Consider the following 26,788-nt stretch of genomic DNA (forward strand, 5'->3'; position numbering starts at 1 on the left):
ATATGTACATGGTCCTCCTCATCCAACACATTTTATTCTCTATAATCAATCAAGGGATATATATAAAGTTATTCTTTAATTATTTATCCATTCAAAAACTAATTAACAAGATTATAATATTTCATTTCTTCTACATTTAAAGACTAAGATTTATATCTTGAAACATACCTACATATATTTATTTCTTAAATTAAACTCTAATTTTGAAACTTTTGTTTTGTGGATTTGAATGTGCTTAGTTTGTGTGATTATTTTGAAATAAATTAAAAAATGGTTTATTGCCACATAATTAAAGATGAGGGAATTTGAGAGAATGAGAAGAGAATGATGTGTCTACTGAAAAATGATAAAGGTTGAGAAGAGAGAAGAGAGAAAAAATTTGTTATTTTTTCAACGAATTAGATAAGACTCAATCCCTCTCTTAAATTCTCTTTCTCAATCCTTTCTCTATAATTAAAATACTATTAATATTTTAATATGCATTTTAAAATATTATAAAAAATAAGTAAGGATATTTTAGTTATTTATTTATAACACAATAATTTTTAATAAATTAAATATATATAAACTTGAGAAGACAAGAAGTTATATGTTATTACTAAATAATTGAGCTTATTCTAAAATGTTTATATATAAATATGATAGGGCAAAAATGTCTAAGGATCACATGATGTTGCATTTGGAGGAAAATTTATTTTACGTGAAGAAGTTTCGTAGTAATTTACTTTGATTAGTTTTTGAGACGACGTATTGTCAAAAGTCTAATTACGACGTATCTTGAGTTTACGCTATACGTAGAAATGTCATAGTTAATGACATGTTTGATCTTCAATCTAGTGATTTCTCTAACCAAATTAGATATAAGAAGATTAACATTTTAGAGAGTTCGTCTCACAATAAAATTTTACTTTTGGTAGAACGCAAACAAGTGTCCCCGTCTGAACAAAAAGTTATGCGTTGACAAGACATGTATAATTTGCCTGTGAGGCATTGCTATAAGTTGTTCGATAAGATGAGTTTATATAATTTTTATTGAGAAAAATTTTAGGAGTTAAGGATTTCATCAAATATCTCGTTCTTTGGATAAAGCGCTATTCACGGTAGAATTCTTACAGATGATATATGCATGAAAAAATGTCGTATTATGGTTAGTCATTGTCGTATGTGTCACAAATAGGTTGAATCGGTAATTCACTTATTTTTGCATTGTCGGTGGGTGACAAGTATCTGGAATTTTTTGTGGAGTATCACTGAGATTTATTAATGATGCCCGAGTCTTTAGATAATTGTTTGAGAAATTTGAATTAATGTGATTAATATTACAAACTTTCATAATTGAGTTACCATCCCAATTATTTTTTGATGGACTATCTGATTTGAGAGAAATCGTTTAACCTTCACTGATAATAGTCGTCTAATATTGCGTATCATTCATAATGTTATTATTATGATACTTTCTGAGTTACAATATGTGTCATTTTAAAATCCGGTACAGTATGTCGAAGAGTTAATCGTTCTTTTCAAAAATTTACGAGCTCGATAACCTATTGAATTATGTTTTTTATTTTTATTTATTTTCTCTTCATGTAATGTTTTTATCGTTGTTGTGTTCAAATGATTTTTTATATATATATATATATATGAACCTTTTAAAAATAATATAATAAATATATAAATATGAATATGAATTCACTAATTTGACATAGAAAAAATGATATTAGAAGTATAAATAACATTAATCGTCGTATAAATTTCGAATAAAAATCTTTAATTTTTATGATTTTAAAGTAAGTTAATAGTCAAATTTAAGTAATTCTTAATCTAGTTAGAGGATATGACATCATTTGCCACATTTGCATATGATGTTAAAATAGACATTGGCTTCAACTTTTACTTTTTACTTGTGCATCTGAACTGTCAAATTAATTCATCTAATCATATTTAATATGAAATTATCAAATTATATCTAAATAATTACTGTATATATGATTTGGGATATGGTTGATAATTCCTAAGGGACTTTTTTACTGTATTTCTTTTTTCCATTTTGTTTATTTAAAAATATCTTGGTTAAAAACTTTTAAAATAAAAGACATAATTATTTTCTTTTTAAAAATGATTCATGAAATATTAAAAAATTGAAAGAAGATAAAGAAAGGAAATAATTATATGAGTCCAACCTAACTTAGAACCTAATTAGACTTATTAAGAATAAATTAAACCAATAGAAACATGACACGTACGTACACTTAAACATTAATTATATATGTAGTTTCAACAGTAAAAATAAATAAATTAATATTTTGTTTAACAAAAGGGAAATTTCTTTGAACTTAAAATATTATTATACAAGTTATTGAAATTATATTTGTTTATAGATATAATAAGAGTCTAGAGAGTTGTCTTTTATAAGAAAGTAATTATCATAAACATTCTCATCACATGGTTTCTTTGATAATAGATTGATTATTGAATGATATTTCATTTTAGATGTAACGTTTTAGAATAGACTCAATAAATGCTATACATTATTTCATTTTTGTTCTCATGTACCTATGAGATAATTTTGTCTATCTATTAATTTTAATCATTCTCGTGTATTTATAAAACGTGACACCTATATATATATATGCATATGTTTCCATCGAGATAACGAATCCAATGCATTGCATTTTTTTTATATATCTTCTCTATTAATTGATCATACGTGTCAAATACAATAATCGATAAGATACATCATACATAATTATTAAATATTTAATTAAAAAATAATTAGAATATTTGTCAAGGACATACAAATATAATAAGATGCAAATAGTTTATTAATCACCACTTTCATCGTATGTTTAAAATGATTTATTTCGATAATTATTGATACAAACATAGTACATTATTTTCTTTTCTAGTTTTTCCAATCTTTTCCTATACGCGTTTTGATTCGTTTGTCACGACTTATTTGTGTAGCATTTAACATGATAATTACATTTTAAGAAAATAAATTCGAGGTGGCCCATTCGTTACGACTTTTCATAACGTCGAATAAGACAGTAATATTGCGCTTAATTAGTCACTCAACTATTGGAATCCGAAGAATTTGTTGTACTTTGAGGAAAATATTTGCACATAGAAATATACACTTACATTTACATTGAGACCAATTATAGCAATCTGGTTGCCAATATAATATATATAATACTTTTTTTTCCATTTTTGTATGAGATATTTCATCAATATCTGTTTTTTTAACTTTTGGAAAGCGAATGATATCTGATGTGGATTTTCTTTTATGGGAAAATTTAACATGAAATATTTGTTTAGGCCCACAAGGAAGATAGTGGGTCCAATTATTGTGTTATATAAATATATGCATTTATTTATTTATTAATTATCTATTTAATTAATTAAGGATCTTACTTAATCATGAATATTCATAGTAATATTTATGTTAATTAATATGATGTATATTATTATTTATAATGTTATTAAAGTTTTTAATACATTCATATTCATTTGAGAGATCGGTCGAGGTCGAGAATATTAGAGAGTTAATCTATTTTTTAGTTAATTTACGAACTCGATAACTTGTTATATTTAACGATTGTTAATATTTTTTCTTATTTTTATTTTTTTATAATTTTCTCTCTTATCATATTTGTATAGTTTTGTGTTTAAAGAATTTTATAAAAAAATATTATATTTATGATTTAAAACCTAATGACTTATTAGAAAATTGTCACAATATGAGGTCTTTTATATATAGAAAAATATTGTTCAACTTTTTGACAGTAATACAATTACTACAAACCATTTCAATCCATTCACATGACTACTATATATAATCCATTTGGATGTTTATTTATTTTTAATTTTCTTTTATGTCGGTCTATTAAAAACAAAATATTGAAGATTACATAAATTCATTCAAAAATACATTAAAGTACAAAAATAAAGTAAAGTCCAAAAAATATTATGAAAGGTAAGATCACCCAAATAAACAATAGTTTGAATCCTTTATCTCCCGTTGCTATCAGAAAATAAAGTTATCATAATATAATTTTTAGGAAGATTGAAGGACAATTTTTTTGCATTCATGTAGTTGATGATTGAGCAAACAGAAAACGAAAAAAAGGAGATAATTCAAGAATGACCATTTTGAGGATAAGATGATTTTTGTTTTCGGGTTTTTAGTATTTTTATTGATGTAATTATCGTTTTTATTTAATTTATGACAACTAAGGTCTTGTTCGGTATAAGTTTTTAAAAAAATTCATACAAAATCAAACATCATTTCACTCCCATTTTATCCATCACATCACTTAAATCATTAACCAAAATATTAAAATATCCTCTATTTTTAAATTATTATTTTTTATTTTATTTATATATATCAATATCTTTTAAGTCTTTTTTACCAAAAATAATCATCACCTCCTCAAAATCATCACCAATAATTATTTTTTTCTCCCTCTAAGTTTTTATAAAACCGCAATCCGAACCAACTCTAAGAATAGAATTTGTAAAAAAAAAAATTCCTAGATTTTTCACTTATCTTATATGACCTCCACTAAAATAAAATATAGATGAATAAAGAATGAAAGGACAAAAATGACCTACTAGTTCATGTATTAATGCTTTCTTTAATGACAATTAAATTCGCAATTTTTAATCATTTTGGCAAGATTTTTTTTCACTTGAAGTGAATTAATACATTATTCATTAATATATAAATGTTAAATACAAAATCACATTCATCCTAAAATCATAATAGTACATACAAGATGATGTAAATCATTTGTCATATAAAAGTTATCAAAATAAATAAAATAAAACAATCTCAAAGAATACTGCACCATATCAAATTCTCAAATGAAATTTAGTGAGCTCAATTGACTAATTCCATACTATATGACAATGGAGCTTGGACATGTAATATATAAATGCATGTCAAATGTATGTATTTGTTTTTCTTATGCTAATTAGGTCTTCAAATCAATCAATTCATGATTATTTGTAAATGTGTTTTGATCTTCTTATTTGATTGGTCATGTTTATTTGATTAATTTCCTTATTGTCAATCCATAGTATTTATAATTTACAGAGTAATAATCTATAAATAAATAAATAAAAAGTTTCAATTTTATCAAATAAAGCATTACTTAAAAAAAATTGATTCATTTGAAAAACACCAAAGTCATTTTTGATTTTTTTTTATATATAATCCATGCCATATGAAAAAGTACAACCAAACTAAGTATGACATCAACAAAATAAAAATGCTAAGAAACCAATTATTTTTAAAAAGTTGAAAGTATATATATATATAGTTTTAAAATGAATATAATATACATATATATTGTTAACTACGTCCCGAAAAAAAAAAGTTGAATATGTGTACCAAAATGGTTACGATTATGGATGACAATGAGGCAAATCGGGGCAGGAATGCGTAAATCATTCTCGCCCATTTTACTTCGGAGATGTTTTTTATCACTTCGTTCTGTTTCAGAGAATCTAGAGGGGACTTTATCTCTAAAAAAGAAAATGATAAAATTATTTAAATAATTATTTAAATATTATATATATTTTAACATATTAAAATTTTATATTCCTATAAAAAAAAGTAAACTTAATTAGTGTAAATAAATAGATAAGTAAAATTATATATTTAATTGTGTTTATTAGTGATCACAGATATATCGGGACATATGTCACAAATATCATCAACGTCCATACTCGGTCAACTAACGATCAAACCGAGAAAAAAATTGTCCTAATTGAAAATCCAAATCGAAAACCGCAGGACAATCTTACAACAATTACATTTGATATCACGATTATATGCTTAATGAAAAGTTATTAAGTTAATAAAATCTTATATTTTGATTCCACTAAAAACAATTAAAATTGAAGGAACTTTCTAGACTAAAAAAACTCTTATTTGAAAATTAATAAAATAATAATAATAATGTAGAATTATTGAAATTTATACAATCATACATAGAAATCGTATTGTACGCTCTACTATACCCTAAAAGTAAATACATTTTTATTTTATTATTAATAATAAGGTGTGTATGTGGTGGTGGTGGTCCATCAATTACAGTACTGCTCATTTGCCTTGCATATCAAGCAACCATAAAACTCTCTCTCTTTCTTTCTCTCTCTTCAAATGAAATGAAATGAAGTGATTCATGGCAGCAGCAGCAGCAGCAATGGCATCATGATCATAGCACTCCATCTCTAAACCCATGTGAGTTTCTAAATCCTGTCATCTTCTTTTTACCCCCTCTTTCATTTCTTAATTCTCTTTCTCTCTCCTCTCTCTCTCCCCCTCCCTATTTTCAACATCAAGATCATTATCTTCGACCCGACCCGACCCGTTTCTCTTCATGGCCTGCCTCCTCCTGTCATCTTCTTTTTACCTCCTCTTTCATTTCTTAATTCTCTTTCTCATTACTCTCTCTTCTCTCTCTATTGTCAACACCAAGATCATTATCTTCAACCCGACCCGACCCGACCCGGACCGTTGCTTACTTACGTATTTCATACTCAAAGAACATATTATTATATACTAGTGTAACGCCCGGCCAATTATTTTTTTATAACTTTAACAGAATATGGTAAATTAATACATTATATAATTACTTTTTTTTATATATATATTTTATAAATATGGGCCGGGTTTGGCTTTGGTAACAGCTGTGATGGTGAAGGCCTCTTGTTGTTGTTAGCTTTTACTTTACTAGTCAAGAGGGTCTCAAAAACAAGGGCGGTCATATTAAGCCTTTAGAAAGACAAAGAAAATAAAAGATAAAATTATAATTTATCTCTTTCTCTCTCCTCTCTCTTTGTTGGCCTATCTATCTAATCTATCTATAAACTATGATTCTCTCTCCTCCTCTATGGATCTTTCTCTTTCTCTCACTCTAAGAACTTCTCTAGACTTAGGTACATACATGGGATAGTTAAAGGAACAAGGAAGCTGTATAGAGAGAGAGAGGAGAGAGAGTATGAATGAATTGCTTTTTCCTTTATCTCTCTCACTGCCTTGAGTTAAAGTAGAACAATAAGGTATTCTCTTCTGCTGTTTTTCATGGTTAAATTAAAGCAATAGGTTTTATTATATCTTCTTTTATTTTCCCTCTCTTCTTCTCTTCTCTTCTCCTCTTTCTGGGTTTTGGGTTTTTTTCTTTGAAACAAGATCGATCCAAGCTGATTGTGAAAACCCAGAATTTAAATTTTCTTTCTTTTTTAAGTTGATCTTGGTTTAATTAAAAGGGGGATCGATATTTTAAAAATTATAGAATTGATTTGAATTAGAAGTTATTTACATTATATTTTGATCAGAAATAAATGGCGGCGATGAATAAAAGCAGCTCTGATCTCATAGATGCAAAGCTTGAAGAGCATCAACTTTGTGGATCCAAACACTGCCCAAGTTGTGGACACAAACTTGAAGGAAAGCCGGTACGATTTTATCCAATAATAACAACAAATATAATAATAATAATATTCGATTATTGGTTTCATTTGTTTTGATCATGAATGGAATTTACTGCAGGATTGGGTAGGTTTACCAGCTGGAGTGAAATTTGATCCAACTGATCAAGAATTGATAGAACATCTTGAAGCAAAAGTACAAGAGGGTAAAGACTCAAAATCTCACCCATTAATTGATGAGTTTATACCCACCATTGAAGGAGAAGATGGAATTTGTTATACCCATCCCGAGAAACTTCCAGGTTATATATAATCATCATTTTTATTTTATTTTGTCTTAAAACAATAATACAATGTGACAAATAAACCATATAATAAGTAGGCAACCAATTTCTTTAATTTTCTTCAATATGGGTGAGATTTATTACTACAATTCCAACCTAACTTTGATTTTGTAATATAGGAGTCACGAGAGATGGATTAAGCAGACATTTCTTCCATAGACCATCAAAGGCATACACAACCGGTACAAGAAAGAGAAGAAAAATTCAAACGGAAAGTGACCTACAAGGAGGAGAAACGCGGTGGCATAAGACCGGCAAGACTAGACCGGTGATGGTTAACGGTAAACAAAAAGGGTGCAAGAAAATCTTGGTTTTGTATACAAATTTCGGCAAGAATCGAAAACCGGAAAAAACAAACTGGGTAATGCATCAATATCATCTTGGATTACATGAAGAAGAGAAAGAAGGTGAACTTGTTGTTTCCAAGATTTTCTATCAAACACAACCTAGACAATGCAATTACACAGATAGGACTAGCGGCGGCGGTGGCGGCGGCAGCGGTAGTATTGTCGGTGAAGGAAATATCAGTATCAGTAGTAGTGATGTTAACATTAGTTGTACATCGAAAGAAGTACTGAACCAGAATCAAAGGGATGATTTGTCGGCGATTGGGATTGGGGCGGCGGTCTCCGGTTATAGTCCCGTTGATATTCAGCAACTAAAAACCGATCAGTTTGGATTCAACCCATTCAGAAAACCCTTTGATGAGGTATTTATTATATATCCTATTTGATTTTATGTTTTGGGTAGTTCATAAAAATTTGATCTTTCAAACTTATAATCTCGATCCTCGTATTCTAGCTAGTACCCTTTAAAAAAACAATGACATTGTATATGATAATAAAGAGAATGATATATATATATATATATATATATATACACACAATAAAGTTAAAGGTTTGCTTTTCTTGTACTTCTTGTTTCTTACTATGAAAACTCTCTGCAACTCACCTGATAATAACTGTCATCTAACCCTCTAGTCAAAAATAAATAAATAGTACCCATCTAGAATGGTAAATATGAAAATGGACTAGCCAGCTACAAAATTATTAATGTGAAAAACCCTAAAATCACAATTTGAATGCAGATTGGTGTGGGAGAGACTTCGGTGGTAAGAGAAGCACCACAAGCATCAGGCACGTGCGAAGAGCATGACATGCACGGGCATCACGTGACCCATGAACACCATCACCACCAGCAACAGCAGCAGCAGTTGCACCATCACCACCATCAGATGGCCACGACAGCCTTCCACGTCAGCAGACCTTCACATCCAATATCCACCATTGTATCTCCTCCAACCTTCCATCACACCTCCATTAATATTCTTGATGATGACTCATTCAATGTCCAAAGGATCATGCTCCCAAATGATAACTTTCAGGTATATACATTATTTTGATTTGATGTTGGAGATTATTTGAAAACTATACAATTTTTTGTTTTTCTTAAAAAGAAATTAACAAAATAAGTTAGACAATAGTAGTGTTACAAGACCATGCTAAAGTTTCATTATGGGCATCATCATGCATGCAAAAAGATTAATGATGTCAATACTAATAAGTGTGAGAGGTTATTAGGAAACAAGTAATTATAAGACAACTTTTCATTTTTTTCAGTCTTAAAGACACTAGTGAGTGCATAATGATTATGTCTTGAAATGGTCCAAGATTAACTTAACTTTTTTTTACCTTTGATTCAGCAACAACAACAACAACATCAACAGCAGCAGCAACAACAACAACATCAACATCATCATAAGCTTGTTGGAAGGTCTGCTTCTGGACTGGAAGAACTCATCATGGGCTGCACTTCATCTGATATTAAAGAGGTAATCTTTATTCACTCAAACTTATTTGTTTATTTATTTCTCTAAAGTAATATTGGGGAGAGAGATAATACAATACAGCTAGCTATATTAGGAGAAACAAAGAAATCTATTTCTTGATTAATATAATTTCAAAGTAAAGATGGGAACTGAAACCACCTTTCTTTTTTCTCTTTATCTTTCTCTTAATTTGCTTTTTTCTCCTTTTTCATCTCCATGGCTACCATATTCTTATTTCCCTCAATCTATTCTCAGACCCATAAAATCAGTGTTTTTTCTTGTTTGATCAGCAAACTGCTCAGAATGTATTTTTCAAAATCATGTCGGCTCCACGTCTTTATTAATAAAGAGATAAAAAGTACGGATGTTACATCTCTTGTCTCAAATGTCTAATGTTCGATTTTCACTCAAAGTCATTGTTAAAACTCTATAATCGTGTAAATTTACACACAATAATTGTTTCATCCTTACTTTGATATTGATGAATTGTCCTACAAATTAAGACATTGTTTGAAATTAATCTATGGGTAATAAATTAGGTATGGTTTGTAAAGAAATAAAGCCTCTTTTAGGTTTCACTGAAGAACCAAAAGTAGAATACTCTTAAGTCTCTTTCTCATTGGAAATTGTTGAAACTAAGAATAGGATCCCAAGCTGGAAAAGACTTTTATTTACTTTTTGACTGATAACATGTGATAACATTTCAAATAACTTCTTCTAATTAAGCATTTATTTCGAGGAAGAAAATTAAAGGCAGATAGATTGTGACTCAATAACTTTTTCAAATATCATCATTATTAATTTAGTCCTTTAATTGATCTCTTTAGTGAACAATTCCATAAGCTTGAATAATTTGATTAGTCATGAGTGTTAGTGATTTAATTACTACGTACATTCACTAGTGTAATTAGGTTTCCTTTTATATGCACTGATGACTTATAATTTGAGTTTGCTGATTTTCAATATAGTACATCATATTTTTTCAACAAAATTACATGGCTCACTTTTTTATACAAATAATTCTGAAATAATTTGATTTTTAACAAAACAAAGAGTTTAAAGTTTATGGTTTGATTTTTCCAAAAATATGAATTAGGGTTTGGCATGCCAAATAAGTAACTCTTGCCTTGTTCCTTTTGGTTAACTTACCTTCAATCAAAATATATTTTTTTTATTCAATTAACTCACTTTTTAATAGCTCAAATTTGAAGAAGGTGAAACACTAATTACTTATCCAAATGAATGAAGCTTAGAGTTCATCTTCTTCCTAGTTAGACAGAAACCCTAACCCTAATTTTTTCTTGATTGGGTTTCTATTTCAGGAGTCATCCATCAGCAACCCCCAAGAATCAGATTGGTTGAAGTATTCTAACTTCTGGCCAGACCCTGACAACCCGGATCATCATGGGTAGGACCCAAATCAGAAAAAGGAGAGAAAGAGCAAGAAAGAGAGAAATAAGTAAAAATAGAATAAAAAAGAATGCAGTTATAGACAAGCATCATTATCATCATCATTAGTACTTGAAGAAGCCTTCTGGAGTTCTTTTTCAACAACAAGATGCCATGGAAACTATCAACAATCCTTCTCTTTTTAAGGCTCAAACCGAACTAACTGTTCAAACATCCCATGTTGGAAAGGGTGAGAAAGAAAAGAAAGAAGAGAGGAGAAAAGATGGAGGAATAAAGAAAGGAAAGGAAAAAGAAAAGAAGAAAAAGGCTGCAACTACCTCCTGACAAGTAGAAGGGGAACCAATGAAGGAAAGCAGTATCCTTCCTTCTTAAGCAAATATATATATATATATATATAGAAATCATCACCATTATGATATTACAGTTTATATATACTATATATACATATATGATATATTTTATTTCTTTATTTTTGGTTTGTTTGTATATCTTCTTGTATTGTTTATACAAGGCAGACATGGTAGATTGAGTCTGTTCAGATTACATATTACAGATTTCATGTATGTGTAATTTTATAAATTCAACATAGGACATGGCCGGTACGTACTCTATCGAGTAAATATGTTGAGATTGCGATGGAATACGAATGAATGAATTCCCATTATAGAAGCAAATATGTATACAATGACTTTCTCATGCATATGTTATCATATTAATCTTCAATGGTTTCTTTGGACACAAATTGTTTGCTAGATATATATGTGTGATTCAATCTATTTGCACTTAATATAATATGTCATGCAGTTAGATTCATCATCTAGCTAGACATGAAATATTGTCTTTAGAAATCAAAGATTATAGATGTATGAGCATACATAAGAAATAAGGTATGATATAAATATGTCAATTATCAATTTTAAGTTTTCAAGTTGACTCGAGATGCATTAGTTGTTGTTTGATAGCGCTTCGCTCTAGTCAACTGAAGTGAGGGCTTGACACTAGAGGACGAGGGAATTCACAAAAGATACTTTTAGAAAACTTTGATTCAATTCTCATTGGTATATCTTTTTCGAGAGATCTTATGTCCAATTCACAAAATGACTAGGGTGTAAGTGTGAAATTAATTGATAGAAAGTTGTTACAACAATTCATGCATTATTTTGTTCATTATCTGGCTCTTAAATCGTTAAGGAGTCGCAAATTAAGACCAAATAAGAACACGAACAAAGCCTTGATAACTCCAAAGTCAACTAAGAGTTCCTCACCCGCTTATCAGGACTTCAGACTGATTGGTTTGTAGGGTGAGGAAGGCCACAACCATGTTAGGGAAGTATACAACCCAAACATTGTGTGGGGAGGAACAATTTGATCGACTTTGTGTTGTTGAAAATGAAATACAAGAATGTTGCCTACGTACTCATACTTTCAGATTTTTTTATGTCTCCTACCACATTGACGAGGAGGATTCGACCTAGCTAATTAATGACAGTGATGTTGAGATCTCGGGATTTAGGGTTTAGGGATACAAGAATGGTTCATATCATCCATCCTCTTTCCAATAATTGAGACTTATGCTCCAAATTAAGTTGGAGAAGAGGGTGATAGCTGAGTGATGGTGAATTTTCTTAACAATGGATCTAGGGAAAAAATTACTAACTAGATCAAAGACCCTCAAATACAAAGCTAGAGAAGTGAAGATTTCACAAGACTTTAATATATAATAAAAGAACAAAATAAACAAAGATTCAACATGAGCATGTCACAATATTCATGAACAATTAATTTCATATTCTCCAAGTTAACATTAGATATTTCAGAACTTTTAGTTAAAAAAAAATAGTTACCATTTTCATTTTGATATTTATCACTTTCCTCATGATGTTAACCTATGTTGTGACTTCTAATTATGCATTTTTTTTTTTGATAAATTACTTCAAAATAATTGTTAATTTACTATATATTTCTACAAAACTTCTATGTCTGAATATTGGTTAGAACAACATAATTATAGTTTTGTTTACTATTAGCTAAATATATTCTTTGGTATATAATCTGTTTGAGTTATTAAAAAATATCCTAATTAGAAATTAAAGAGCAAGTGATTAATTATCCATGATTGAAAGAAAAATGAACTTTTACAACTATTAAAATAACTATATTAACAATAATTTATATATAACATCAAATGGGAAAGTGGGAGTATCAGGTTCTTTAATTACGTACATTAATAATTAAGCAGATTAATTATATATCAAGTTAGGATATATAATTGATCAAATTATTTAATTAAATTTATTAAGCATCGATCATGCCGCCATGGAATTGATTCAACCTAATAATTCCCATATCATGTTAATTTGCTGTACTAACAACATTAAACATGTGTCTTTTTTTTTTCTTTCTTTTTTCTGTACACATTTATAATAAAAGAAAGTATATGCTTCACTCTTCATCATGGATATTATTATGTAACAGTTCCTAATTAATTAATTAATTAATTATGATACGGAATTTTGATACAATTAATATCCTGCAATGCTTTTGTCCCTCTCATCTATTATTAAAGAAACAAAAATGCTGGTACCCGTATAATTATCTGATCAGAAATGGCCCTAATTATTTTTTGTCAATTATATTACAGTATTTAATTTGTATTTAGCATTAATTATATATAATAATCAGGTCGACTATATAGGCTGCGCCCCTCTATCTTGAAAAGGATTCGGATTTAATTATTATTTATAAATTGGAAAGAGAATAACGATCATAATAGTTATAATTTTGGGGATTTGTTGGAAAAAAAAATCTTGTTAAAAATTAATTAATGTAATATATCATAATAAAATAAAATAAAATTTTAAAATAAAAATATTTTATATTTTTATTAATGAATTGAGTGATGTTAACTTGAAATTAGGGTTGATAACAGAAATGATTGAAGTCATTCCCAACTCCATTATATTTTGGAGAGTTTTTTTACTCACCCTTTTTGTTTGATTTCAGAGAATATCATATACTTTAAAATATATAAATAAAATTAGTTGATAAATAAATTTTTTAATATTATATATATTATAATATATTGAAAATTGATACTATAATAAAAAAATAACTTAAAATTCTTATAAAGCATGATGAATAAACAAATATTTATGTGATGTTTATTAGTGTAATAGTGTTCGTGTTCAAAACAAAATTAGGGTGAAATCAGGACTGAGACACAAATATCATATATGTCCTATTCTGGTCAACTACCGAACAAACTAAAAAAAAATCTTCCCATAACGAAATAATTTGGATAGAAAATTACGGAACGGATTATAATTGTCACTCTTAAATGAGATAATGTTGGATTAATTTAGGTAATATAAATCAAGGAAGATGACTGTAATCGTTTTGTGTTGAAACGGAGAGTCATTAGATTAGTGTGAATGTAACGTTAATTTTTCTTAATTAAAAAATAAAATATAAAATAAGAGAGAAGGGCACGTTTGATATATATTAACATTAATATATAATTTGTTTTTGAAGTGCATCCACCACCCTGCTTTAATGCTTTGATGCTTTATTCTATTCCAAACAAGCCCTTTGCTGCTGTACAGTCAGTCAGGTAGATATAAATGTAAATATGGATCTTTATTAAGGTACGATGCATGCATGAGAGAGAAGAGAAGAGAAGGCAATTTCATCGTAGCTTCTCAAGGAAAGGAAAGAATAAAGAGACACCATGACAAAGATTTTTAGTAGACAAGAATAAGCTTTAAAAAAAATTAAATACCTTGAAAAGACCACACAATATTTTTATTTTTATTTTCTTGCCTTTACCCAATATTCCACTTTACCATTTTCAATTTAATTATTATCTAGAATAACATATATATATACATATATTCTTTCAAATTCAAATTCGATCTACCCAAAGGCGGATCCATGTATTAAGTTATATGGGCAGTAGCGGGTGTGACCCAACTTCTTCAAATAGTTTCAAATAAAAAATTAACCCGAATAGATTTTAAATTTTAGCTCAATCTTTAAAGGTACGAAATTATAAATTACAAATTTACCTGCAAAGAGAGGAGGTTGAATTATAAATTAATTAAGAAATACAATAATGGAATCTTTTCTTATTCTATATATATATATATGTCCCTTTCCACATGCAATTCAACAAAAGAGATATGTCTTGTAATTCACCTTCTAAAGGTAATACTCATATTTCTTTCACTTTTTTCATGGATTCGGTCTAGTGTCTGGTCCCATAAAGAAGTTGCAAGAATATATACATACATATATGTTAGTGCATCTAGGAATATATTATAATTTATTGAATATCATCTGTCCCTACCTTTAATAGGGGATTATTTCATCTGCTAAAGATTAATTAAACAAAAAAAATATTAATTAACCTTAAACATCATAACATAATATATATATATAATAGTATATACAAACACAAACACACACTCGCAAAACTCGATCTCGATCGTACTTACAGTTGAGCTAAAGTCAACTAAGACTTTTAATCGAGTCAGGCGATCGTTTCGTTGATTACACAAATATGATATTCTCATTGTTTATTATAAGTGGAAATTAACATGAAAAAAAAAAAACTAATATACTTCCCACTTTGGCAAATTCAGCAGGCCCGAGCTTCTGTTGTCAGTTGCTGCCTAGCAACCGACGAACCGTATCCTCCAGAAACTTTCAACGAAGCAAACAGACAAGTCAGCATTGCTATCATCGGCTGCCTATGAATCACCACCACAGAATTCTTCTTCTTCTCCATCTCGGTATCGTCACAAGTGCTGCTGTTATAACCTTCAAGATCTTCTTTAGTAATCAAAACAGCATCCCCTCCTGAAGGTGGTGTACATGATGCTAACCGTCTCTGCTTAAATTCTTGCACTGCCTGTGTTTGTTCAAGTGAAATGATCTTAATACATTACAGAAACATGGTCTGGTTTCATACCATTTTGAAACAATGTTACTATATATATACCTCCCATTGCGAAGGAGCTAAAAGCACTCTAGGTCTTCTACATCGAACATAATCAAGGGCTGCAGATGGAGTCATGTTCTTATATTCCACCTGCATAATTCAAATCAAACCATTGTTCTTTACTTACAAGGGATAGATAGATAAATTAAATGACCATTGTTAATTCAGGTCATCAATAATCAAAAATACCAGATAGCAAAGCACAACAGTCGTGCTCCTCCCTCTTCCTGCTTTACAATGAACATATGTAGTTTTGTTGCAAGATGCATTTTCTATTATTCATAAAGAACAGAATTAGAACAACATGCTAAAATCTCGAGGGTAATAATCATGATCGATTTTTACTCACTGTGAATGAAATCAACAGCCCGACTGATATCCACAAATGAAGGAGCAAATAGGTAGTCTCTTGTTGGAATAACCAGATGATCTATCTCATGGGTCTGATAATAAAACAAAAATTGAACAATATCATAGCTTGTCTGTGAATGAAATCGTAATTTTTATTTGTATTTTTTGACATTCTCAACAAAACCACTGACATGGTATAGCGATGATGGAACCAATGTTTCATAAGGTTCATTGAGAGTGATGACACCACCAACACCTAGCTGTTTCAGGCGTGGAACATCCTTAGGGAATGGAACTGCGCCTAAAAGAATATACTGACAGGGAAAAGAAGAAAAAAAGACAGAGTTAGAATGAAATTAATATATATAACCAATCATCAAAAGTTTCAATTACATGAATTTTTATTTTATTTTGAACTAAAGAGATCTAGCATGACTGACACCCCGCAACCATGGTCTCGCGCTTAAACTCATAGCGCTTCCAAATGGAATCCAACCCGTGACCTTTTGGTTTTTAAGTCGACTGCCTTAGTGGGTTTCAATTACATGATTATCAATCACCCAATTATCAATTGATCAAACTGTCAAGCAGACCTGTTTTTTCTTTCACAAGTAAGAACTTTCATTCATCTCTAACTTCATTAAACACAACATAAGTCTATACACTAGCACAAACAAATACAAGCATTCGACAAGAACCCTTAATAGAAAAGCAGGAAATAAATGAACATTCCTAAAGCGAACAAAAGATGATCAATTTGAAAAGATTCATGGCAAAAGAGGACTATAAATGAGCAATCATTGAAAAAACAAAACCTGGTCAACTTCATCCCACCACCGAAATTCAGTCTGAATCTTGTTCCTAAAAACATTATAGAGAAGAGTCGGATAAAACAGGATCCGAGCACCGGCTCCGACCAAAGCCCTCTTAGCATCATTCTTAACGATCTGTCTTCCACCAACGTCACCACCGAGATCTTCAGTGTAAGTCCCTCGACAATCAGACTCAGAACAATCGTCAATCTCCTCAATCTTCATGTCACAGATCGAAGCCAAATTTCAAATAGAACCAAAACCCTGATGCCAATTATGACAGAAACCACCGAACAACTCAATCAAACGCTTTTGGAATCGGATTTGATGAAGAATATATAACCCTTAATGTGTTGGAATGCAAATTGATGTGAAATTAAAGGATCTTTGCATCGATTGAAGAATAGAAAGAGTTTGGATTTGAGTTTAATGAAATGGAGAAGTCATGATTTAGGAAGAGGATGATGATCTCTGTCTACTGTTCTTTCAATCTATCTAATCTATCTTTCTATGATCAGAGAAACGAAAAGAGTGCTTGAAGGGTAGTTGGTCAAACGCGCGGAACACTTGTCTGTTTTGCCCATTAAAGAAACCTTTAATTACGATAAGACCTCTCGAGTTATCGAAGCGTGCGGCCGTAAATGGGTTGGGCCTGGGGCGTGCTTGGGACTGTTCAAATCTTCATTATTGATTAACTTTAAAATAATAATAGTCCGATTCTTATTACTAATCATTTTATTATATAATAAACGAATTTTGAATTGGGTTATATATTATCGAACTATTAAAATTTTAGACATTTTAGACTTATTTCAAATAGACAAAATCGTCAATCATATTATTTTAACAATTATATTATTTTAACGTATTATTTTTATTTTTTAATAAATTTGTCACGTTTATAAATAAAATAATATTTAAAAAAAATTTAGACTTTTTTCCTTTAAAATATAGTATTATTTTTGGGTTTGCACATTTTAATTTGTCGAAATTGATTTTAGTGTCTAACAAAATTTGAATAAAGATATATTTTTTATTTATTTTATAAAAAAATTTATACAGTATAATTTTGTGTATGATTTACAAATTTGAACGTATTTATATTTTAAATTGAATATTTTTCGAGAAATACGTGTTCAAAATTGTAATTAACGATTTGAATACTTTAAAAATGTGCATGTAGAATTGGTTAGAAAAATCAAAATAAATATAAAATTGTTATTTTGTTTTTACAAATGTGGTAAATTAATTTTAAAAATAAAATAAAATGTTAAAGTAAGTAGACAAGACATTCATTCTTTGAAAAAAATCTTAAATGATTAAAATGGTTATAGTTGAAGTTTATAAGGTAAAATTCAAAATTCGATAAGATCAAAGTTCAAATATTCAAATAAAAAATAAAAAAATAATAATAAACATAGTCAATACAATTATAAGAATTTCAATTTTATTTTAGTTTATTACATAAAACATCTAAATTTATATAAAAAAATATATAACAAAAGGGTTGCATTATTTTATTTAGTATCAAGTCAACAATCATATTTATTGTGGCTGTGATTTGTTGTTTTATTAAAATTTAATATTTATAATAATATATATCACTTTGACAATAATAATATTTTTAATTATATATATATATATATATATATATATATCACTTTGACAATAATAATATTTAATGACTAAATAAATGTCATTTAATCATATTGTTCTGAATAGTCACTTTCTCGAAGTTGGATTCCAACTACCTCAAGTCGAGTCTAATCAAATCTAGTGTCGATATCTATTGGACTTTATAAAGAGAGAAATAAAAAAAATATATATATTGGGCCTTTAACAGGTATTGGCCCAAACTACTATGGCTTGGTTAGTTGGGTGGCATTTCTGTAGTTTCCTGGAAAAAAAGTACGTATAAAAACTGAAACGTTCTAATGGCGGCAGTTACATCAATTCAATCAAGCGAAACGAGCGGCAACCGGCAAGAGAACGGCACCAATTCTCCTCTCGCACACACTACTTCTTGACGCCGGAGAGAACGGCACCGGTGGAGTAGCTTGTACTACTACTACCAGTGCAGATAACTAAAGCAAAACTCGGATCCGTGAATCAGATAAAGGAGATCGGGAGAGGAAGAATGTAGTGTGTAGACTAGCATTTGATGTGCGATATCGAAGACCAGAAGCTATCATTGTCCATGGTGGTAGCGTCTGTGCACAGATTTCTTCATTTCCTCAGGTATCTCTATCAACTCTATAATTGTCGACTTATTATCATGTCGCAATTGTTATCGCGTTGACGTATATTGAATTATGTGTTCTTTTACCTGAGTTTTCCGTATGCATGCTTGACAACTTCGGTGATCCTGTGCTCAAACCTGCAATTATTGTGTTGCTCGATTCAATGGAGTATTCGATTTGACAATACAATTTAAAGCGCCTATTCTAGAATGCGAAATCGCTCTAATTAAGAAGACTAGCGAGATTGATAATTGTTTATCTGTATATGCGTCTCCTTTTACGTTTTTTCATCTTTTGCTAATAAAGGAACCTGTCATTCATTAATCAATAATAATAGTAGCAGACAAGTTCGTACCAAAACGTAGCACTGGCCAAACATTAGAAGAAGGATATGCATCTACTAAAACAATACCAGTGACATTAGCTAGTCTTTTCTCATTAGGTGTAAACGAGCGCTAAATGGTTGAGGTCCAAAGGCATTCTGAATATTCTTCCACTGAGGCATGTGTATTCAATCATATTCTGTCAGCTTCTTCATTGATTCTGTTTGTTACGATTTCATAACGTTATCATTAGTTTATGATCCGTTATGAGATAGGCAAGTCATGATAATAAATGAAAGAGATGATTGAACCGTAACCAAAAATAGTGATGATGAGAAATCCATCAAAATGTATATGTAGTTACTATTTCTCTTTAAATTTATACATGATCTATAACAACTGTAAGGTCTTAACTCCATTTTTATATTATCATGATGTCCTATTCTTAGAAGAGGGATAGATGCAAATTGTGACTTGTTGCCACAGTTTGGACTTGTCGCCACAGTTTGACTTTTCATACTGTTTCAGCATCAAAGCTACACTGAATTATAAGTTATTAGCTACTAATCTACTATTAAAATGTATGGCTATGATGCTGCCCTATGTTTGGTTACTTCATACCTATCCAAGTAGAAGCAATTGGATTATAATTTATAATTTCCTAATCTAAAATCTTTGACAGGTCATAATTTATAATTTCCTAATCTAAAATCCTTGACATGTGGCTGGCTGACCAACTATCCAATTTAGATACTTAAGGAAATTATATTCAAGGGGCAGTTCCTGAAATGCATCATTTTTCTTCACTAAATTATATTCAAGGGGCAGCAGCCGATAATTTTTCTTCACTACATTATTTTTTGGCTGCTTCCACCAATCGGGATAACCGATTATCTTGAAGCAACCATCCTTCAAGTGGTCTTTACCTTCACAATGAGTGCAACTTGTTCTTGTTGGAATTAAAGTACTTGTTATTATCTTCTTTTATAGGCAATGTCTTTTCTGTTTGACTTTTTTCTTGCAATAGGATCTTGTACTTAACATATTCATACTTGTTATCAAGCCTTATCAAGAACTAAATTAATTTAAATTATTCATCTTCTTAAAGCATTTTGCTTTAGAGAATATACATCACAGTTAAGCCGAACTACTTTTGCATCTACACCTTTGTAGAGGTCCCATTATTTCATTCCACAGAAACTGATGTCCGGTTGAATCTCCTTGGACCATTGTTTCCTTTTTACTTAGACTTGATTTCAAGTTATACGCCACAGCTTGTCTCTTTTGATTGAAACCTTCTTCCATTGTATTCATGATCCACGCCCTAACAAGTGTATTCTAAGTTTCCCATTTGTTTGCATCTTCTCTATCCTTCGATTCTGGATATGATCAATCCAATCTTTATCTTCGCTTAAAGTTCATTCACAGGTGTTGAGGCTTCATAGGTTTTCTTCCAGTGAGAATAACGGTTGTGATGTTGAAGCTTGAATGTGATCCGCTATTTATTCATTCAGGCATCTACATTACAACATTTATTCTCACTGGAAGAGAAATATACTTCGGAGTCTCACATCCTTCTTGCACTTCAAACGAAGATAAAGATTGGATTCATTGATGGATCATATTTAAAACCGAAGGATAGAGAATATGCATTGGGGAATTATGAATGCACTTGTTATGACGTGGATCATGAACACGAGTGAAGTTAGAATTGAAAAAATGTTCCAATCAGATAAGACAAGTCGTGACTAATGGCTTGAAATCAAGTCTAGGAAAGAAGGAAACAATGGTTCAAGGAGATACTACAACCATAAAAAAGACATTAATTTATTTGGAATGAAATGATGGGACTCAAACTTTGAAGGAGGATGGGCAGATGCAAAGGAGTTCGGTTTAATTGGGATGTTTGTTTTCTTAAAGCATTAATGTTTTAAGATTATGAAGAATTAAAGTTACTTCAGTTCTTTATGGGACATTATTACAAGTATAAATATGTGAAGGATCAAATCCTCTATTACAAGTCTTTCACAATGCTCAAATAGAAAAGATTTTGTCATTAATATGCAATGTCCGGAGATAATAGAGTCTTTTAATTACAACAAAAATGCAATTTTCACTCATTGTAGAGGTAAAGACCACTTAAATCATGGCAGCTTTAAGATAATCTGTTATCCTGATTGGTGGAAACAACAAAGAAAAATGTAGCTAAGAAGAAATCATCGGCTACATATGCTCATGTTGTTGCACATGAAAGAGTATAAAATGTACAAGCAGTTCTTGAAGAATATGCGTGATATCAAGAAGACATTCATCTTCTACATATAAGTATTCTGACTATGCTTTAAATTAACTTGAATGTGATTTTAGCATGAATGAAAAACTAGGTGCATATAGGTGGCTTATTGATTTAAGAGCATCTTGTCTCATTTGTAATAACAAAAAATCCTTTTCTACAATTAAATTAACCTAGCACTATGTTTTTAGCTGATGGATCAAGCAATAACATAACTTAAATAGGAACTGTTAAAATGATTGGTGGTTTTAAAGCTTAAGAATGTTTTGTATGCACCTTTAAATACTGTCTAAAAGTTTCAAAAGTTAGAAGTAAAAACAAAACGAATTGCATCTTTTTAGAGTTAGAATGTTGTTTGCAAGACCTTGAGATAAGGGTTCAAGATAACTCTAGAAAAAAGAATCAGAAACTTGATATTTCAATGAAGGAAGTCTCATTCTAAATGAGTTGCAAAAACCTGCAGGTCATTGTTTTAAAAATGTTGCTTTTGATTAATTTCTTTTACATAAACGATTAGGTTACCCAGATACTGTCTAAAGACTGGATTTCTTGGAATAATCAATAAAAAAATTACATTGTTCATCTTGTCCTATTGCCCTTATTTATTTTGATATAACTAATCAATAAAAAATGCAAACTTTTGTTCAAAATGTTTTTAAAACTATAAAAAAAATTGCGCTTATTGATTTTGATATTTTAGGTTCATTTCGAGAAGAATCAATTCTAAACACACTTTATATGTTTACTTACTATTGTTGATGATTATTTTAGGTATGCTTGTATTTTTTTTATATCAAGCAAAGTTATTGTATTTGAGAAACTCCAAAATTTCTTTATGTTGGTTAAAAATCAATATAATATCACGGTTAAAACAATTAGATTAGACAATTAGACATATTTTTTAAATGAATGATGTTCTGAAATATTTAATCTTTTAGGCATCATTCATTAAACAATTTTGCTTACTCTCTTCAACTGGTGTTGTTAAGAGAAAACATGAACATTTAATTCAAGTTACAAGGATTCCAATTTAGATTCTAAAATGACTTTATTCATTACTATGACTGCAACTCCCCATCTAATCAAACAACTATTCTCGGCGGTTGACAAACAAACTTAGCCATGAGTATCTTTTTGGTCGAAAAACATGCCATGGCTATCTTTTTGGGTCGAAAAACATGCAATGGCTAACATTATCGGTCGACCGAGAAAGTTAGCTATGGCTAAGTTTGCTTGTCAATCAAACGAGAAAGTTAGTCATGACATGTTTTTCGACCCAAAAAGATAACCATGACATGTTTTTCGACCCAAAAATATAGCCATGGCTAAGTTTGCCAAAAAATGTGCCATGAGGCCCATGACTATCTTGTTGGGTAAAAAAACTTGTGATGGATAACTTTCTCGGTCGAAAATCAAGGCATGACAACTATAGAATTTCCAAAAAAGTTTTGAATGGATAAACTCCAATTGAAATGTTGTTTCAGAAGAAATCAGATTATAGTTACTTTAAAGTATTTGGTTATTTATGTTATTCTGCAAATGTGTTTCCAAATAAATCAAAGTTTTCAAAGAGAGCTGATAGGTGTGTTATTGGATATCCTTTATAACTTTATGTTATATTGAAACTGAAAATGTAAGTATTTCGAGAGATGTTATATTTTATTAAGAAATATTTTCTTTTTCAAAAACATATGATCACACTAGAGAGATTCATCAAGAAAATAAATCATCTACTATGTCTTATTTTTTTATGAATGAATTAGAATAATACAGATTGTGATTATTTAAAAAAAAAAATGTTGAATCAACAATTCCAGAACATCATAATTTGGAACCTATTACTCAACTTCGAAACTCATGAAAATTTTCAAAATAAACATGAAACTATACCTTCTTTTGTTCAATAAGAGATTAAAAATGTATTTAAAAAAAAGTTCTAAATGCACGAAAGCAACCTGTTTGGATGAAGGATTATATTGCAAATAAGTTGACACAAATATAAGTAACCAACAATGTTACTTACCACCCTCTTTTTCTTATGTCTCAGTTTACAATACCAAAATTACATCTTGATCAATTCAGTCAACCAATTTCTTACAGACATGCAATTTTACATCCAGATTGGATAAAAGCTATGGATGATGTGCTAACTGCTCTTCATCAAAACAATTTCTTGCATTATCGGGTGTTAAGAAATGACATTTACATCAAATTGTTGTTAATAATGCCTTCTTGCATGACCTTATTAAAAAAAATCTTTATATGAAAATTCCAGAAGAAACCTTACCAAAATAAGTATGCAAATTCAATAATAACATATGTGATTTAAACAATCTTCTAGGCAATAGCATTTTCAAATATCAAATTTCTCAACTGATATTAGCTTCATTAAATCAGAAAATGATCATTGTTATTCATCAAGAATGATGGAATAAATATTGTTCGTTTGTTTATGTTGTGATATTCTTTTAGCAGGAAATTCGATAAAACAAATTGATGGGATCAAAGGTATGTTTCATGATAAGTTTCCAATTAAAGATTTGGGAAAAGCCAAATGTTTTTTAGGACTTGAAATCATACAAACTGATGAGGGTTTGTTTGTGAATAAAATAAAATAAATACTTGACATTGTTTCTGATATGGATTTAACTGATGCTAAACCTTCACTTACTCCTATGACAAGAGACATCAAACTTTTTACAGAACCTTTAAATAATGTTCGTTGTGATCCTGAATAGTATAGGAGGCTATCTGGTAGACTATTGTATTTAAATTTCACTCGACCTGATATTACTTATGCTATACAACAATTAAGTCAATACATTAATAAAGCTAATAAATCTCATTTTGAAGCTGTAGTGAAGGAACATCATCCTTAGGTATTTATTATTCATCTACAAATGATCTTATTGTTACTGCTTATTCTGATAGTAATTCGGCTTATTGTTTTGATACTAGAAAGTCAGTCACTGATTATTGTGTGTATATTAGAAATGCACTTGTAGTATGGAAAACAAAAACAAAACTATATTTAGATTTTCAGTTGAAGCTGAATATTTTATATGGCAGTTATAATTTGTGATTTACAATGGTTAACGATTGATTTTCAGATTAAAGTCGATCTATCTATTGGTTTTCATTGTGACAATAAGGCAGAATTCGGTGTTTCATGATAGAATGAAATACATTAAAATTGGTTGTCATTTGGTAAGAAATAAAGAAGGATTTTGTTAAATGGTTAATTAACTATATTTTGAATAGCTTTTAGCATTAGTTTTTGTAAGTTAAATGTTGAATTTAGAGTTTCTTTGAAAGATTTGTATCAAAGTTAACTTTGCACTGTTCAAAACTTTAATCGTTCATACTATTGTCTGTATCAACTTATGATTTTATTAGGAAAAGCAAATTGGCTCGATCTTTTATTGTATCTATAATTTGACAATTTGTCCATTTTTTGCAGTTCAAAGGGGATATGAGATCAATAGTAATTCAAAGTGGAGCTGTCATACGTGGAAAGAAGGTGATATACACGTTCCCTTCTCAGTTCTCACTACTTTTATTTGATACAATTACAAAATCCCCCATGATTCTTAATAGGGCATTTATTTTGGTTCATTTCATTAATTCCATGTGCCCAGAGGGCCAGAAGTCAAAAGATATGGTCTTTTTAGAATGAATTATTTTGAAAATATTGACACAAAAGTTAATAATATACCATTATTGATGAGTTTTGATGTAAATTAAAAATACCCAGATATTCATCTTTTATATCAAATAACTTTATGTGTTTTTCAAAATAAATTTATGACTTTTTTTCTAGCTAAAAATGTTATGGTTAATTCCAAGTAATTGATGGTTCCTCCTTAATTGATTAGTGTTATAATACCTTCTTATGTAATATATTTTTACTAATCTTCATATACAACATTTTTCCCTTGTCATGAATATTGGCATAACCATTCAGAAAATGGGTCAAGCCTTAGTATTGTAAATATGTAGTTTCTTTATTGATTTTTTTGAATTTATAAAATATCACAACTTGAACAAAAATGAGTGAGAATTGAACTCAAAACTTGTCATTTGAGTTCAATTTTACTTATTATGAAAATTTAATTTTATCAATCATTATCTTTTACAGTTGTTGGTGTGATGATGCTATCTTTATCTTATTTTTTAAGTAAATTTTTAATGGGTTATATTCACTGAATGGATACATAAAAGATTATTTTGTGGTTGCAAGTTGATGACATGTGGATTATTATTATTATTATTAGATAATATACTAATAAAATTGGAATATCCAGCAAAAAAGATCTCAACCACAAAGGGAAAGAAGACATATTATTATAAACACAACCCCATTAACAAAAGTAGTTGATCTCAAATCTTGAGTATGAAAAAAGAGGATTAAAGTCTGATTATGAGATGTACCTAAAAGAGAAAGATAACATGATTTAAGAAAAAAGAGAATTTGATCTGTGCTGGCACATGTTATTATTGTTTCCATGGTTGCCATCTCTAGAATTTACTAAACCATGTCTCTACCCATGATGTCAATAATTCATAAATGTTGCTATCATCATCCATCTAACAATTTTTTATTATTATTATTTTGTCAAATACCACATCTAGATGATATCAGCACAAGTAAAATATCAAATATAAATACGAATTTAGAAATATTCATTTTTAATTAATTAGATAATCAATTAATGAAATAAATTTAAATAAAAAATAAAAAATTATGT

The 26,788-nt window shown here is 29.5% G+C and overlaps 2 protein-coding genes across 4 annotated transcripts; one reads left to right on the forward strand and one right to left on the reverse strand.

The window, feature by feature from the left end:
• Positions 1-6,229: 6,229 nt before the first annotated feature.
• On the forward strand, positions 6,230-11,746 carry LOC124912593 (NAC domain-containing protein 75-like). 3 transcript variants are annotated; one of them, XM_047453235.1, is made up of 7 exons: positions 6,230-6,250; positions 7,348-7,467; positions 7,562-7,742; positions 7,904-8,493; positions 8,872-9,168; positions 9,484-9,615; positions 10,935-11,746. In XM_047453235.1, exons 2-7 carry the CDS (start codon positions 7,354-7,356, stop codon positions 11,022-11,024), a joined length of 1,404 nt encoding a protein of 467 aa, XP_047309191.1. In that variant the 5' UTR covers positions 6,230-6,250; positions 7,348-7,353; the 3' UTR covers positions 11,025-11,746. The 3 variants fall into 3 exon arrangements, with proteins under 3 accessions (XP_047309191.1, XP_047309190.1, XP_047309193.1); XM_047453234.1 differs by lacking the exon at positions 6,230-6,250 and adding an exon at positions 6,917-7,071; XM_047453237.1 differs by lacking the exon at positions 6,230-6,250 and adding an exon at positions 6,917-7,071 and having other exon boundaries at positions 9,487-9,615.
• Positions 11,747-15,423: 3,677 nt separating this feature from the next.
• Positions 15,424-17,702, reverse strand: LOC124912528 (phosphatidylglycerophosphate phosphatase PTPMT2-like). The gene is made up of 5 exons (XM_047453163.1): positions 17,188-17,702; positions 16,564-16,686; positions 16,371-16,464; positions 16,211-16,293; positions 15,424-16,111 (listed from the first exon to the last, which is right to left on the reverse strand). Exons 1-5 carry the CDS (start codon positions 17,407-17,409, stop codon positions 16,010-16,012), a joined length of 624 nt encoding a protein of 207 aa, XP_047309119.1. The 5' UTR covers positions 17,410-17,702; the 3' UTR covers positions 15,424-16,009.
• Positions 17,703-26,788: the final 9,086 nt, after the last annotated feature.

Source organism: Impatiens glandulifera, chromosome 8, assembly GCF_907164915.1.
Source record: "Impatiens glandulifera chromosome 8, dImpGla2.1, whole genome shotgun sequence".
Taxonomy (NCBI): domain Eukaryota; kingdom Viridiplantae; phylum Streptophyta; class Magnoliopsida; order Ericales; family Balsaminaceae; genus Impatiens; species Impatiens glandulifera.

What these genes read in the sequence shown, in the direction of transcription:
- LOC124912528 (XM_047453163.1), bottom strand. Translation starts at nt 17,409, where the DNA reads ATGAAGATTGAGGAGATTGACGATTGTTCTGAGTCTGATTGTCGAGGG. An exon ending in GGCTGTTGATTTCATTCACA is followed by an intron (nt 16,294 to 16,370) that starts GTGAGTAAAAAT and finishes TATGAATAATAG; the next exon opens with AAAATGCATCTTGCAACAAA. An exon ending in CTGTTGTGCTTTGCTATCTG is followed by an intron (nt 16,112 to 16,210) that starts GTATTTTTGATT and finishes TGAATTATGCAG; the next exon opens with GTGGAATATAAGAACATGAC.
- LOC124912593 (XM_047453235.1), top strand. Translation starts at nt 7,354, where the DNA reads ATGGCGGCGATGAATAAAAGCAGCTCTGATCTCATAGATGCAAAGCTT. An exon ending in CCATCCCGAGAAACTTCCAG is followed by an intron (nt 7,743 to 7,903) that starts GTTATATATAAT and finishes TTTGTAATATAG; the next exon opens with GAGTCACGAGAGATGGATTA. An exon ending in TCAGAAAACCCTTTGATGAG is followed by an intron (nt 8,494 to 8,871) that starts GTATTTATTATA and finishes ATTTGAATGCAG; the next exon opens with ATTGGTGTGGGAGAGACTTC.